The sequence below is a fragment of the Aotus nancymaae genome, unplaced genomic scaffold (genome assembly GCF_030222135.1).
Source record: "Aotus nancymaae isolate 86718 unplaced genomic scaffold, 86718_ANA_hifiasm-v0.15.2.pri h1tg000014l, whole genome shotgun sequence".
NCBI lineage: Eukaryota > Metazoa > Chordata > Mammalia > Primates > Aotidae > Aotus > Aotus nancymaae.
In genome coordinates, this window is record NW_026988425.1 from 69,689,063 (window position 1) to 69,704,869 (window position 15,807).

Here is a 15,807-nt window from a genome sequence, read left to right on the forward strand (position 1 = left end):
CACGCTGGGCTTTCCAACTGGACTTGGAAAGGGATCCCCACAGCTGTGACCTAAGCTTTTTCTTAGCAAGGTCACATCTGCCTTCAAAACTTATTCTTCTATGTTATATGGGTATGGGTTTTTCTGGAACCATTATATATTGGAGATTTTATATATTGGCGATCACATGACCTCATGGGGAGCTGAATTTCACACATTAAGTGAAATGACTGAGGGATGGAGATGTTCAGACTCAGTAACTTGCTGTGGTCAGCATTTCTCTTCCTGTCTATCCTTCCTGCTGCTACCAGGTTGTTTCTTCTACCTTGTCCAGCCAGTGTCAAAGAACCACAGAGTTGTTAAGAATTTTGGTCAATATACAGGTAAAAATATTTATGGAGCTGAGAGACAGTAGGTTACTTAACATAGTGATTGCAAAGGCCCTGGGGTCAGTCCAACCTTGGTTCAAATCTTGCTGGCAGTGCAGCTATGGACAAGTTTTAAACCATCTAAGCCTCAGTTTCCGTGCCTATAAAATAGGGATAATGCACACCTCCAGAGAGGTTCTCTAAAGGGTTATTGAGTGAGATAGTACATTTCTAGTACATTCACTATAGTGGCTGGCCCCTAGAAAATTCTCATCAAATTATAGCTGTAATCAGCATTACTTTCCTAAGAACATTTAAGGTAAGTTCTCAGACCACTTTTTTCAACCCAGTTGACCCCTTCCCTGATCAAATTGGCCACTTGTTTAGTATTATGCAGGCCCAAATTATGTGATCTACATATGTGGTCTGCTTTAGAAGCTCCCTGCTACCGGGTTTTTGCTTAAAGCCAAACCAGATATTCCAATAATTGGAGTTTAATAGTAGACATTGAAAATCCATTTAGAGACACGTAGGTATACCCTCATTTAGAAAGAACATTAGTAATAATAAACACCTATATTGCCTTATTCAAGATGAGGAAAAGTTAGTTTTTGTTTTCATCTTTTTTTATAATTAGCCATCACCAGATAAAGTAGTTTTATTCTAATTTTTATTGCTATCTTCAAAAAGATATGTTTCAGCTTTCTTTGAGGTCTTTGTAGTTACTTTTGAAAAGCAGGTAGCTCTTGCTTTGTATAGTTCCAATGTGCACAGATTTCATGGGTTAGTTAAATAGCACCAGACCCCCAACAACGTGTTTCAAATTGCAGTTACATCAGTGTTTTAACTGTGAATAAATACATAAAGCATAAACTTTGCAGCTGGCTCTTCAGTCCACAAATCACTGTGTAAATAACAAATGTGCAGCAGCATCAGTAACCTATCACTTTTTTAAACCATAACTTGTTTTAGCCTAAAACTCTGGTTGCTTTCTGCCTGTTACTCAGCATAAGTACAGACAGCAAAGTATGTAGTTGTGTTGCCTCCTGTCTCTCTGTGATACCCACATGACATTATGCAAAAACAAATCATTGAAAGAGGGAATGAGCTAACGAAGACGAAAGTGCAATGAAGAAATGAAAAATGATAATGCTGTCAGTGAAATTTGAATCAAACGTAAATGGACTTAGAGGAGAAATGGTTGACTGTGGGATGCCGACACTGCTATCTTTGAGAGATTCTAGACGTAGCTGGTGGAAGTTAGTGAATAAGTGCATCACTATAAATGAGGATAGTGGTTGTGACAAAAAGAATGAAAATGTCATGGAGGAAGTGAGGCCAGCAGAAAGCTTCACATTAATTAAAGGAGCTCTGGGGATATTGCATGATACTGAAAGCACAGAGGATGAAATGTCATCAGCTGATCCATAGTTAGGACTATGACAATTTGCCAAGGCACAAAAAAGATGCTCACTTTGTCTCATAATTTATATGACTAGAAGAAGGTGGCATGCACTGTCCAAACTACTCTTAAGTTTTTTAAAAGACATAAAACCTCTTAATTCTCAATGTTTCTAATATTTTAAATTACAGTATATTAAATAAATATTAGCTTTATATTTTTCATTTCCCTATATATTTGTAACCAAGAATAAGAAAATTTTCAGTATATTGACACAAATCTTCAAAGGTCACAAAGCAATCATAATTTTTACCATTATTTATAAGATAGCTTTGCATGGTCAGTTTTTTCATTTTTATTTTTATAGAATATAAAAATGCAGATTTCTTGCATGTATATATTGTGTACTGGCTTTCAGTGTACCCATCACCCAAAAAGTGAACACTGTACTCAGTAGGTAATTTTTCAACCCTCATGCATGGTCATTCTTATGGTCTGACTCTACCATGCAAAGTGAGGATTGCCAACAGTTGTGTTCTGGCTGTGGACAGAAAGCAAGTTGGCTCTGCTCTAGAAAGACATTTCCTCATTGTTTCAGGCTTCAGCCCAGATCAGTTCTGTATCTTCTGCTCTTTTGCTGTGTTTACAAGGGTACAGAGAGATCGATGTGATAAAACTTCCTTCTGCTTGTTCTCCTGTGCTTAGATTCTTGTCCATGCTTTGTTTATCTGTGGTCACCTCTTATTGGTGCATTTATTATAATTACCTGCTTCCTTGACTGGAGACCAGGGGAAGAGACTGGCCTATGGCTATCTCTGTCATCTTTTTATTTCTAGTTCTTAACATCTTGCATAACATGCCATCAATAAATATTCTTTGAATGAATGTTGAGCATATTATTTTCAGCAAGCACAAGGTTAGTTTGCTTTACTCTTTACAGATCAAGTTCAGTTATAACACCATTAGTGATGATTTTTCAAAAACATATTTTGCGGAATCATTTATATGAGTCAATCATTTATTGAACTCAGTAAATAGTCAATAAATATTAATCAGTGGCCATGTCAAACAAAGAAATGATAAATACTGATATACAGAATATTAAAGCTGATGAGGGCCTGCATTGCTTGATATTTTTTTGTTTGTTTTTATTTTTTGGTTGTAAGTAATAACTACCTTACACCAAAAAAGTACATAAGTGGATAAGAAAGTATTAGATAGTTTCTTATTTACTTATGTACTTAAGAAAGGACAGTGCAATTTTTTTTTTTCAGACTCGAAGAAAGAGTTGAAAAGGGTTGGGTGGCTTGGGAGGGGTGTCAATGGGCCATCTCTGAGCCCTTTGACATCAGGAGTTTAACATTCTTTTGTCAATATCTCTATTCTTAATGGGCCGCAGGTCCCAGTTCCCAGACTTTGTGTCTCTCTGTTCCAATTCCAAATTCCTGAAAACAGAATATTATTAGCCCAGCAATAGCCTGGGAGATGAGGACAAAGAGTCCAATTTGGGCTACTTGGATCTACCACTTTCCTAGAGAAGGTATAATTTTCAAGAGTTAGGCAGATAGATATTTTAAAAAGGTGATTGCTCTAGTGTTTTAATATAAAGTATATGTTTTTTATTCCCATAAATTTTCACTTTGCTTAGGAATTGAATAATTGAAAAGCAGTCTTTCTAAATTAATTTTTTATAAATAGGAAAAATTTAAATATTAGCCAAAGAAATTCTCTCCTGAGTGCCTTACTATACCTGCATAATAAGATCTGTTGGCCTTACCATACCTGAATAATAAACTCTGTATCTTGTAACAGATACAGGGTACAGTGAGATCGATATGACAAAACTGCTTCCTTCTGCTTGTTCTCCTGTGCTTAGATTCATGTCCATGCTTTGTTTATCTGTGGTCACCACTTATTGGTGCATTTATTATAATTACCTGCTTCCTTGACTGGAGCCCGGGGCGGAGGGGGAGGGAGACTGGCCTATGGCTATCTCTGTTATCTTTTTATTCCCAGTTCTTTATCTTGCAACAGATACAGATTTTATTATTCAGGTATGGTAAGGCCAACAGATCTAGGAACAATTGGCATTGAAAAAAATAGTTACAGTTCCCAGAGCGGGAGACACAGCGCACCACACAGGGCGACGCGGGGAAGCACCACAGTCCGTCAGGAGGCAGAGGGAGTGGGAGGAGATCGCGGGCAAGAGCCACCACTGTGGTTTCCATGAGAAGGCTGTGATGAGGCCAGGCTAGTCTGATTAATTTCAGAAAGGTCTGGGACGTCTGGGTGGTTCTAGATGTCTGGTACCTGGTCCTAGGTGGATTAGGGTAGGGGGATTGTGACCTGGAGTGTAAGAGCCAAAGGCGGTGTCTGGGGAATGGACTCTGGATTGGTTGATTTGCCTATGCAGGGTATGCTCACTGGAGAGTTGTGTGCTATCTCTAGGAATTAGCGAACCCTGAGACAGGCAGTCCTTCCAGTGTCAGCAAAGCCCCAGAAGTCAAAGGTCAGAAACACAGAAAATAAAAAGATACAATTAATACAACTGTTCAACTTCAATCAGTTTTGTAAGTTTCCATGGGAAATCCAGTTTTGTAAGACCTTCAAATGGCCTAGAAGGCCTTAGCATGGTCTAGCCCTCTGCAGTGAACTTGACCTCCTCCCACCCTTCTGCCCTTGTACGCTCCCTTCAGTCACCCAGGGTCCCCTGCAGTTCTTAGAACACACCAGGGGCTTATACAACTCTGCCTGGAATGCATTTCTTTCCAACACAAACTGGGCTTGCTTTTCTCTTCCTGTCAGGCATTTGCTCACACGTCATCTTCTTAGCAAAACCTACTTCCTTCTGCTGCCAGCAGCCACTCCTGACCCCCTTACTCTGCTCTGCTGGGTTTCACATAGCACCTGTCATTTATTACCATTCTGTTTAATGTACTTACTTAATATGTCTATTTATTGTTTGTGCCTCTACCACTACAATGCAAAGTGTCTTTATTTCTTTCATCAACATACCCTAAGAGGTCAAAAGCAGTGTTTCTGAAAATTAGAGATAGTTGTTGTAATGCCCAGCAAGATAATTGTTGTATTCTTTTACTGTATTAGTCAAAGATTGAGGCATAATGGTGTCAAGGAAATATAAGTTGTTGAGATTCTTGTTTAGAAATCCATACTTCAGCCAGATAGGTGAGAGACAAGAAGTTTTTCACCTTTTTTGACTTCTAGATTTGGCATATTGAGTTTCTCGTGTTAGTTACCACAGCTACACCAAGTAAAAGGTTATTGACTTTTTGCACCAACCAGTCTACCCGATTTTTCTCATTCAGGCTCCCTTGTTAACAGTTTGGTTTGAAGGTGTTCTTTTCGTTATCGGAATCCACAAGGTTGTGTCTTTCATATTTCTTGGGAGAGTCACCTCCCATTTCTTCCTGGAAGAAACTCTGTGGCTGGAAATGTTAGGAGCTTCCTGGGCTGAAGAGGGACAGACCCTAGCCAGCCCAGGGTGCTCCTAACAAATGGCTTATATAATATATCCAGATGTTTATTGATATCAAGGAATTATTGGGGAGGTTTAGGTATGAGATTATATTGTGGTTTTGTTCTTTTTTAAAAAACTTTATCTTTCACAGATGCATATGAATGAGATAAAATAGCTGGATTTGCCACAACCTGTTATAAGAGTTAGGAAAACAGGTAGGGATAGAGATGAAACCACATTGGCTAGGAGTTGGTTATTGCTGAAGCCAGGTGAGGAGTACATGAGTTTCATTACATTATTGTTTCTACTTTTCTATATACTTCCAATTTTCAATTAATAAAGTATTTTTCAAATGTAATAGTACTGATTGGACAATCTGGCTTGTTTCTGATTTTAAATGAAACACGTTTGGCATTTCACTGTGATGAATATATTGACTATTGACTCAAAAGCTCTTCATGTTGAGAAGCTACCCTCCTATTTCTAATTGTTTAAACCAGATTTGGGTGCAGAAGGATTTTGAATGCCTTACCAATATCTTGAGATTATTGTAGGTTTTTCTTATTAGATCTATTGCTGGAAGGTGATCTTATATCTTATTCATAGTGAAGCCCTCTTGCGTTTCTCAGAAGATCCCACAAGTAGTTATTTTTTAACTTCTCAAGTATTTGCTGAATAGCTAAGAAGTGCCAGCCTGGTGCTGGGCATGAGGGGTACAGCAGGGAACAAGCCAGGCCGAGTCCTTACTCTCCTGAAGCTTCCTTCTCTAGTGAGGGAGATGGACCATAAATACATAAATGAGCTCAGGCGGCGGTAGGGCAGTCTGTGTCTTTCTGGCTGTCAGAGAATCTGTGTTCCTGGACCCAGGGGATGGATGATGAGGGGGTAATTGTGTAAAGTATTGCTGCCTTCTTTCCTATGGGCAGAATTGCTTCTCAGTGAGGCTAATCATCAATAGAGGCACATTTCCCTCAACTTAGCTCCATCAGCTTTACATTTGGGGATCATTCTTTCCAGATTCTAGCAAAGATTGGATGTTAGCATTCATTTTTGAGCTTGAGTTCCCCTACTTCCTTATGTCTACAGGCATGTTAGTGCTAAGTTCAAAGACGTGGCCTCCAGGGACTTAAAGGCAACTATCACTTGCAACTGGAATCAAATATATGTATTATAAATATAAACCATAATCTAAGCTTTGGTAACTATCTCATTAATAATTTTACTTCTTATTTAAAAACAAAGCTAATTAGGAAATTAGAAATACTTATAATTGCAGTGAGTAACAATCACCACCAGAGTGAATGGGCACCTTCTCTATGCTCATTCAGTTCTGAGAACTAACTTACGTGGCACTGTTCTTTCACTCTTACAGCCAAGAAACTATAGGCCAAAGAGGAGAAATACCTTGTTCAAAGACCACTGTAACCAACTGGAGGAGCTGGGATTTGAACCCAGGTAGCTTCCCTCCAGAGGCCTTGTTTCTAACCAGTATACCATAGGCCTGGCCTTTTGGTTGTTTGCGGGGGGATTATTTTTGGTTTTGTTTTAGACAGGGTCTCATTCTGTTGCCCAGGCTGGAGTGCGGTGGTGTGATCATGGTTCACTGCAGCCTCTACCTCTCACGCTCAAGCGATCTTTTCATCTCAGTCTCCTGAGTAGTGGGGACCACAGGCGTGTGGTACTGTGCCCGGCTAATTTTTTATTAATTTTTATAGAGGCAGGGTTTTGCTGTATTGACCAGACTGGTCTCAAACACCTGGGCTTAAGTAGTCCACTGCCTCAGCCTCCCAAAGTGCTGCAATTACAGGCATGAGCCACTGTGCCTGGCCAATAGGCTTGTTTTAAATAGTCTCTGTGGATGATCATTTATTTCAAGATGCTCTTTTTGTTGTGTTTCAGGTTTTGCTGATCTTTGCAAAGGAAGATAGTCAGAGTGATGGCTTCTGGTGGGCCTGTGACAGAGCTGGTTATAGATGCAATATTGCTCGGACTCCAGAGTCAGCCCTTGAATGCTTTCTTGATAAGCATCATGAAATTATTGTAATTGATCATAGACAAACTCAGAACTTCGATGCAGAAGCGGTGTGCAGGTACCTTCTCTAATTTAATAGCCTGAGTAAATGTTCGCTTAACAGTTTAAAATGAATTTCATTTATAGATATTTTTAGTTTATTTCAAATATTTCTAAAATATGTGTTGATGTTTTTAAGCAGTGTATACAAATGTCTGTGGTGAAAGCTATAGCTCCTTTCTGTAGATTTCTCTCTCCTTTTCTGCTTTTCCACATTTGAGTTGCACTAAATTTAGAGGTGTGAGCTGGGCTCCCCTGATAACTTCAGGGTATTCCCCCCACCCTGTATATTGCTCATAAAAAACATTAAAATTCACACAGTTCTTATTACACAGATAAGGTCTGATTTAAACCAGCTATTTAAATCTTCATTATTCTGTCCCAAAATGAACATCAGAAATGTGTGAAATATAAATTTTTTCATGCCTGACACAGATGGGTAGATCCCACAGGAGGCTTCCCAGTCGTGGAGTGAAGGCAGCCACTTTGCAGCAACAGAAAATCTTCCAGGGACCCCAACCCCCTGCTTGTTTATAGAAATGCTTGCACTCTGGGGAGGAAACACAGGCCTGTTCATAAATAAATGCTTGGTTATAAGACTTTGCTCTGGATGAACTGATTCATTTAGCAGAAGTGGAATGCTTTGAAGCTAGATGGAAGAGGTCTCTAATTAAATGCTAGACCAAGACAGAGTCCAATTGCATGGGGAGCTGGAATTTTCTTGAATGTTAGTAAGTGAAATAAAAGGTGGGAAAATGGCCTTTTAGAACCTTGGTACACTGACAAGAAATTAGTGGATTAAGAGAAGTTTCTTAACACAGGCATTACCTGGCTATTTTTTGATGATTTTCAGTTTCCCAAAGAAGAATTTTTCTTAAGCAACTGTTTTAGATATGTTTTAATGGCTTCAAATAATCTCATCTTTCGGCATAAAAATTTTTCTACTTAATAGTATATAAAAATATACATATAGTATGTCATAAAATATCTGGATGCTATTTCTAGTATTAGGAAATATTTTTGATGATTTTATGGTAGAACTGGGTTTGTATAACTGTATTTCTGATTTTTCTTGGCCTCCACTTACTTTTCTTACGATGTTTTATGGTAGAAATATCACGCTTCTTTGTTCATATAGTATGACTTAAGACAAACTTTACTTATTAAAAAAAAATCAACAGGAAGAAATCTTTTAATTCAGGCAAAGACCCAGGTTAGCAGATAAGCTTTACATCTTTCTTTGAAATAAAGAAATAGAGTTTTGTTTCCTCTCAAATGTGCTTCTGTCCTAGCTGCACAGAAAAACAATAGAGGATCTATGTGGTTTAGAATTTATGTGTACCTATCTGGCAGTGTATTTCCCCATCACTATTAGTCACATTGAGGGTGGCCAGATTCCAAATGCTTGATTCCCAGCATACATTCCCTAGGAAGACGGGTGGGTGACACGCTCCTGGCAGATGTGCATTCTTTGTTGTCTTCTGTGGCGCTGGATCCCTTGCTCTTGAGCCAGGATGGGACCTTCACCTAACATTCATCCTTGGGCCTCAGCCCCACCTTCCCCTTAGTCCTCTCATCCAGGAAGAGGCCTAGGTCTCTCTTACCACACCAGCTCCTTTGGAGGGACCAGAGAAAAGAGGCAAGCAGCAGGAAGCAACTGAAAAGATGGAAGCCAGTCCCAAGAGAAACCAAGAGAGTGTGTGCTCCAGCCCAATTATGCTCGTTACATGTTTTAGCCTCTTACCTAAAACTCACACCTTAGGGTATAGCCCAGCAGTGTGCCCATGACACCTACTGAGGTGGGGAAGACTGAATAAGATGAGACATACTTAGTGTTTCCCTAGAGATCAGAACATGCCTCAGAAACACTGTGTGTTTCTTCATTAGGTGCTAACTGGTATTTCCACTGAGTATCCATCCAGCAGGCTCCTGAGTATAAATAAGTATAGCTTCACGTTAGCAGGACCTGCCCTGCGGGGTGGCTGAGTGGGAAGTAGCTTGTGCCGGCATTGGAGGGATATTGACTTATGTCTTCTGCCCCATTGGGAGTTAACAGCATTCTCTCCAAAGGATCTCTTTCAAATACCATTTATCCACCAGGGGAAACTTCACTTCCGGGAATATGGCAGCCAATCATTTTCTGGAGCCTTCCTCCCACATAGTGTGAGGGCTCAAAGAACAGAATATGGAGAAGGTACATTTTTTGAGAAAGGTCAGAAAATGTTGCAGTTGAAGAGGATGAAGCGATATGAGCCAGCTGTCCCTGGGAGGTGGGGGGTGGTAGTTCAAACACATTAAAGTAGAGAGGAGCAGAAATGCCCATAGCCGGAGAGAAAAACAAATGCATGTTGTTTCACAAATTACTCAGGAGTAATTCTGTTCTTGGGGATGATGGTTCCCTTCCAAGGTATCTCAAAATAAGCAGAGGCCAGACCAAGAGAATAGGTCAAAGCAAGCATGCTGATTCACGCAAAGATTCAAGGGTGGGGGCCTTTATTAAAAGTTTGTCCAATTTACAACCCCTGGCCAGAACAGTGCAAAATCTGAACTGCAGCATGGCGCAGCTAAGAAGATTCATGGACCTCAAAATTCTATATCCTGATTATTTTGGTCCTGTTTAATTTCTAGGGAATAAACTAACTATACCCAGATGATCCTACTACAGCAAACGTCATACAGTGACAGGTACTACATTGCAACATTTCTCAGCCTCATGACAAAGTTATTTAAAAGTATTTAAGCACAAGCTATAGGAGGACTGAAAAACTGAAGTGACTCTTTGTACCATCTTTAATTGGCTTTAACCAGCGTTTGTACCTCCAGCTGCCAGCAAGTGCTTTAATTTTTATCACAAGGTCAACTTTCTGAACTATCTGCTATTTTAAAAGAAAGAAGATCAAACCCAATTAACTCCCCCAGGTACATACTGATAAGAAGAGGATTGTAGGATTGCCAATTTGTTTTTGTTTTCCAGAGTGAAATTTCAATTTTAAAAAATGGAATTTAAGTGGAATTTGCCAATTTTTTAAGTGGAAAATTGGCAGGTCTGACCTATTGGATACTTGCCTGGGAGTTAAAAGAAAAAAAATTTTTAATGAAGAGATTGTCCTAATCCACAAGGGCATCTGTCTTTGTTGTCTTCTGTGTGTTTTGGGACCTTTTCTTTAGAGAAAGACTTGATGGTTTTTCACTTTCAATGTGAAGAAGTTCTGCATTCATTTAATGTAACAAAGCCCAGATCACTTTGTTTGACTTGGAACCTTCTCATTGCAGGTCGATCCGGGCCACAAATCCCTCCGAGCACACGGTGATCCTAGCAGTGGTTTCACGAGTGTAAGTGCACCTCCCATCCCCAGCTGGAAGGAGTGCTGTCCATTCTGAAATATTTGTCAGATGTAATCTGGTCTTTGAGCTATCTAAGTGATGGGTACATCTTCTGTCCTGGAACACCAGTTTTAGATCTTGATCTTGCTTTGGGGGTTTTGTTTGTTTCACAAGTTCCTGGAAATATTTAGGTTTTTCTCTGTATCTTATGTAATTGCCATTAGCACATAGTCATACACCTCAGGGAAGAAATTTACTCGTTATATGCCAGAAATGAATGGAAAATTTAAGGAGGCGGTCTGGAGAAAACATTGTTCCAGTTTATCTTTTTTCTTTGAAGAAAAGGGATGGGGATATGCTTGTTTTTATTTAAAAAGAAACACTTTTTTTTTTTTCATGTTCAAGCATGAGAACAAAGGGGCACTAAATCCACAAGACAAGGGTTGTGAAGTTGATGTTCGGACCGTTATGCAGCTAGAGGCGGGACAGTGGAGCTTATACCAGTGCTGGAAGGCAAAGAAAAGGGATTGCACTGTAGGTACAGTGAAACTGTAGAATGAGAGAATGCTCTGCTGGGTTTATCATCTGAAATGGTCAGCACTTAAATAGCCAACAGAAAGAAAATTGTCTTTACAAGCTACAGTGCTGGGAATCTTGGCAGGTAACAAAAGTTGTTGTAGTCATTCAGTGGCTATATTTAGCTTCAGAGAGAATACGACTTTAATTAAGGCCTAGGACCTGTTGGACTTGGCCTTATTATGGCATTTGGCACAAATTCTGCAACAAAGGCCAGGAAAGTCTGGCCCAGGGACTTGAAAGTCTTCATTCCAAAACCATGTGGCTACAGCAAGAAATCATGCCTTCAAAGTCTTGCCCTTACTAAAGACTCCTACTTACCTGCTACTCCTTGAGTGTTTTCCTAGGAGCTGTGTCTTCTTATTTTGTTTGATACCCATCACGGGATGTGGTCCAGAGAAAGTAGAGACATTGTCCCCACAGGTTCATTATACCCCTCCATTCTGGTGGGAGATAAGATTCCCCAGGGAACGAATGAGGGGAACCAAGACATAAGATCAGCGTCTTTCAACCCTCTTTTTTACGTTTATCTTCTGGACACTCTGGGATCCAAATAAGGTCATAGAGTCTTGGACATCAATACCAGAAATGTTCAAGGTCACACAGCGTTTTTCCCAAGCCTGGCTTATTACACGGGTCCAAGATCAAAACACTCTTGTTTTTCCAACTCATATGGCAAATATGTTTGCTAGTCCTTAACAAATAATGGTTGACTATGGCTTATTTGTTATGATTGTCACCGATTTTTTCTGGTTTTATTATAAAATGTTTCATATAGAGAGTAGTAATAAAATGAATGCCTGTATCTGTGTTACCAGCTTAAGAAATAAAACATTATTAATACCCTTGAACCCTTTTTGTGGCCTTGCTGATTTAAGTCGGAGAAGGTAGAACTTGGAGTTCCTGAAGAAAAAGAGAGTGGATAAGATAGCTTTTCCCTTATGGCAGGAATCAGCTATGGGTAATGCCACAAGTCAGCACTGGGACTTCTGCTCCTATTTTCTATCTGCATTTCCACCCAATCCCTTTTATTCCATTTTTCTTCCCTGATTTTTACAGTATGTCCCCATGTTACTTGCTGGCTGTCTGAGGACACTGTTTCTCTCATGGCAATAGAGAGCCTGGTGATGGCATGTTTTTGTGACAAGCCAACCTACACAAACTGAAGTCCTGAGACTCAGCAGTAGGCTCACTATAGCAAACCCTCTTGTGAACTAGGTGGCAATTATCCATTTTTATTTTCTCCCTTTCCCTTCTAACTGTATGTTCCTGCTGATATTTCTCTCCCATTTGGCTTGGGGGTCCTGCAGCCTGGAGTGCTGGCTGTCTTCCTCACATTGAGAGTTGGACCCAGCTCAGTTTTGGTATGGGAGGTGTGCTTCCAGATGGTTTGGGGACAGTGGTCTCAGCATGAACAGTGCACCTAACATGTGCCTTTATGGGACTGCTCCCAGACATGTGGCTCAACCCCAAAGGTCAGCTGAGTTGGAAAGGGCCACTCATGTGTACCGAGGGTGATACCTCCAGGTACACTGCTGGAGTTTTTTCTACTGTTTTTATTCTTTTGCATCTGGAAGGTAGATGTGGGGTCTGTGTCCTTGAAGGCAGGTGTGCCCGTGGGCACGTGCTTGTCAGGAAGCCACTCTTGGAGCTAATGCTGTGTGGCCTCATTGCTCTCTCTCCCGTGTTTCAGTGTGAGGAACCCTGGTTTGTATCTGCTGAGTGACCACATTTTCTGCTTTGCTGCAGATCGGATGACCATGAAGAGGCCTCAGTCCTTCCTCTTCTCCACGCAGGCTTCAACAGGGTATGTACAAGATGTCCAGCATCTCTCTCAGGTGCAGGCACCTTAACCCCAACTCTCTCATAACAGGAAACCAAAGCTGTCACGGAGAACTGTTAAGGGAATTAAGCCCCAGGACCGTTGGGGAAAGGAAGGAACTGTGTTCTCATGGGAGAGTAACGAGCAATTGCCAGTTGACCTCTTTGCCTTTTGTGCTCTCTAGGTTTTCTCCATAAATCTAAGCAACAGATATGCAATGACATAAACACACAGCTTATTATATCAGATAAAAATTCTGTCATCCTAAAGTAATCTTATTTAAATCAGTACAGTCAATTAGATTCAATGTGTGTGTGATTATATATAGATAAGTCCACCAAATTGGCACCCAAGCCTCTGTTCATCAGGGCCGGCCAGAGCTTTGTGCTAGGGACAGACCCATGATGACTATAGCACCCTGTGAACTCCCCGTTTAAACCATTAACGTCAGCAAAGAAAAATTCTTTGAGTGACAAACTACATGAATAACACTGATATTCAACTTGAAGATTAAGAATTACTCCAAGGAAACTCATTAACAAACTAAATAACTAAGCTTACCCAGTATCTCAAGGTAAAAATTAGACCGGAGGCGAGGCTGTGTGCATGACAATGGAAAGGAAATGATGGAATGGACTTAGAAGAAAGGGAAGAAAGGGAGGAGGAAAAAGATCTTCAAAATATGAATGTTTAAAAGAACTATATTCCCTAATAGTAAAAGAAAACAAGTCCTTATAGAGAAATTGTGGAAGACCTTACTTCATATCTTAATTTTTTAAATAATAAACATATATATTACTCCTATTTAAAAAAATAAAAGGTTTCCCTTAGGAGACTAATAGGATAGAGGACTATGGTTTACTTATACAGCTTTTGCTGATAATCTAAACTCAAGTAATCCTATGATCTCCTGGCTTAAACTATAATCATCAAGAATAACACTGATATTCAACTTGAAGATTAAGATTGGTTACTCCAAAGAGACTTACCAACAAACTAACTAGGCATACTCAGCGTCTCAAGATCTTTTGGTAAGAGTAATCAGAATCCCAAATAGGTGAAGTGATATATTCCTTAAAAAATAGGGTACTGCCTATGCCTTGTGAATTATGAAAATCCTCTGTGTGCTTTAAATAATGGTCCTTTGCTACTCCAGGCTTACATATATATATATATATATATATATATATATATATATATATATATATATATATATATATTCCTCTTAGTTGTAGCCCACAGAGAAGCAAAAGCTACCTTTGTGATGCAGTTGTTTCGTGCTTTGGTATATGCTTCAGTGTGGAAGTAGCAGTGTGTAGAACAGATTCAAGGTAGTCTAGTGGCTCACGATGTGTGATGGAAATGAATGTTTCCAGCTTGCAATATTTTTCACACTCCTAACACTTTTTCCTCTTGTCTGTTGTCTCTTTTTGCAAGGGTTGGCATTTGGTTCTGAAAGCTATTCTTGTGTGCTGTATCTTAATGAGAATGCATGAGACAATGCTTCTGAGTTTTGGAATGAAGAGTTGCAAAAGAAAAATCAGCAAGAAGCCATGTGGTTGAGACAGATTTTCTTTACTCACTCATTTTTCTAAGAAAAAGTTCTAAAATTATTCAGTCTTCATAGAACTTCCGCGTAATATTGACCACCCGACTCTACCCCACTCCCATGTTGTCCTTTTCAAGTTTGAGTTGGGACCTCATGGAGTGTAAGGACATAGATTTTCCTCATTACCTGGGGGGTGATTGGAGAATGGCAATGACACGCTGTGGGCTTCTTTGATTAGGACGCATGTACGTGCTGTTGAGTATCGTTTTGGAATTCTACCTTTAGTTCAGTGACCCTGCCTCAAATTGGTTTAGAATTGCTGCCATTTGAAGTGACAGTATCTTGTCTGGAAGGCTGAGATTGCACATATCCTCACAGTTAGGAGAAACAACTGGCACTCTTTGGGTGCAAATGCTATTGAGAAAATTTAACCAAAGTTCCATTGTTTTCTTGTTGCATATTTTATAACCTGTCCATGGTGCTCTGGAAGACTTCATTTCCCTCTATCCAGGCATAGACATGACTGTGTTTTGCAGTCAGCCACAGTGCATAACCCTTGAACATGAACAGCATGAACAGAGTAACCGTCAGGGACCACCTGGTGTTCTTCAGTGCTGGCTCTGATAGAAGCCATTTGCCGGTTAGGTCAGGGTGCCCCCAGTAGCTGGGGCTCATTCCAGGAGAAGCATGCTGCACCTACAACAGCTCTCTTGGCGTGTCTGTGGCACACCATCAGCTGGGACTGATCTTCAGGTGCTGGTTCTCCTTTTTTGGGCAAAATCCTGTTTTTCACAACTCTGTACCCAAGCACCTTTTCAAATATCCCAGTTATCCTTGCCTTCTGTGAGGCTGTTTTCCATCTCCGAGCTGTTATTATTGTATTGAATCATCTGCTGAAACTCACCCCTGAGTTGCTAGCTAATTGGCTGGTACTTCAGTCTGCGGTCCCTGAGTGGGGATCTAGGAACACATTGTACTATCACATATCCCACAGCAACTCCCCTGGAAGTCTCTGGAGCTGTATATAAGCAGCCGACTGTATAGATGCTTTTAGAAACCAGCATCTTAGCAAAGGACAGTTGCAACTGTTCTTATATCAGCTATATGTGCCTCTTTTTCTATTTGCAACAATGTTTGTTCAAGTTCACAAGCTTTTATGGAATTCTGCCTCTGTGCAATGTGCCAGGCATGCTGGGGGCATGACTGTAGGACACAGTTTTCCATAGAGAGGCCTCCTG

At 40.2% G+C, this 15,807-nt stretch overlaps 1 protein-coding gene across 5 annotated transcripts in view; it reads left to right on the forward strand.

Annotated features, from left to right (window-relative positions):
* PDE8B (phosphodiesterase 8B) overlaps nt 1-15,807 on the forward strand; it is a 220,883-nt gene that overhangs the window by 111,027 nt on the left and 94,049 nt on the right. For all 5 annotated transcript variants that reach the window (XM_012462126.3, XM_064376066.1, XM_012462127.3 and 2 more), the window contains exons 3-5: nt 7,127-7,317; nt 10,572-10,631; nt 12,948-13,005. In XM_012462126.3, the coding sequence (XP_012317549.1) occupies nt 7,127-7,317; nt 10,572-10,631; nt 12,948-13,005 (309 nt within the window). The remainder of the gene's footprint in view (nt 1-7,126; nt 7,318-10,571; nt 10,632-12,947; nt 13,006-15,807) is intronic.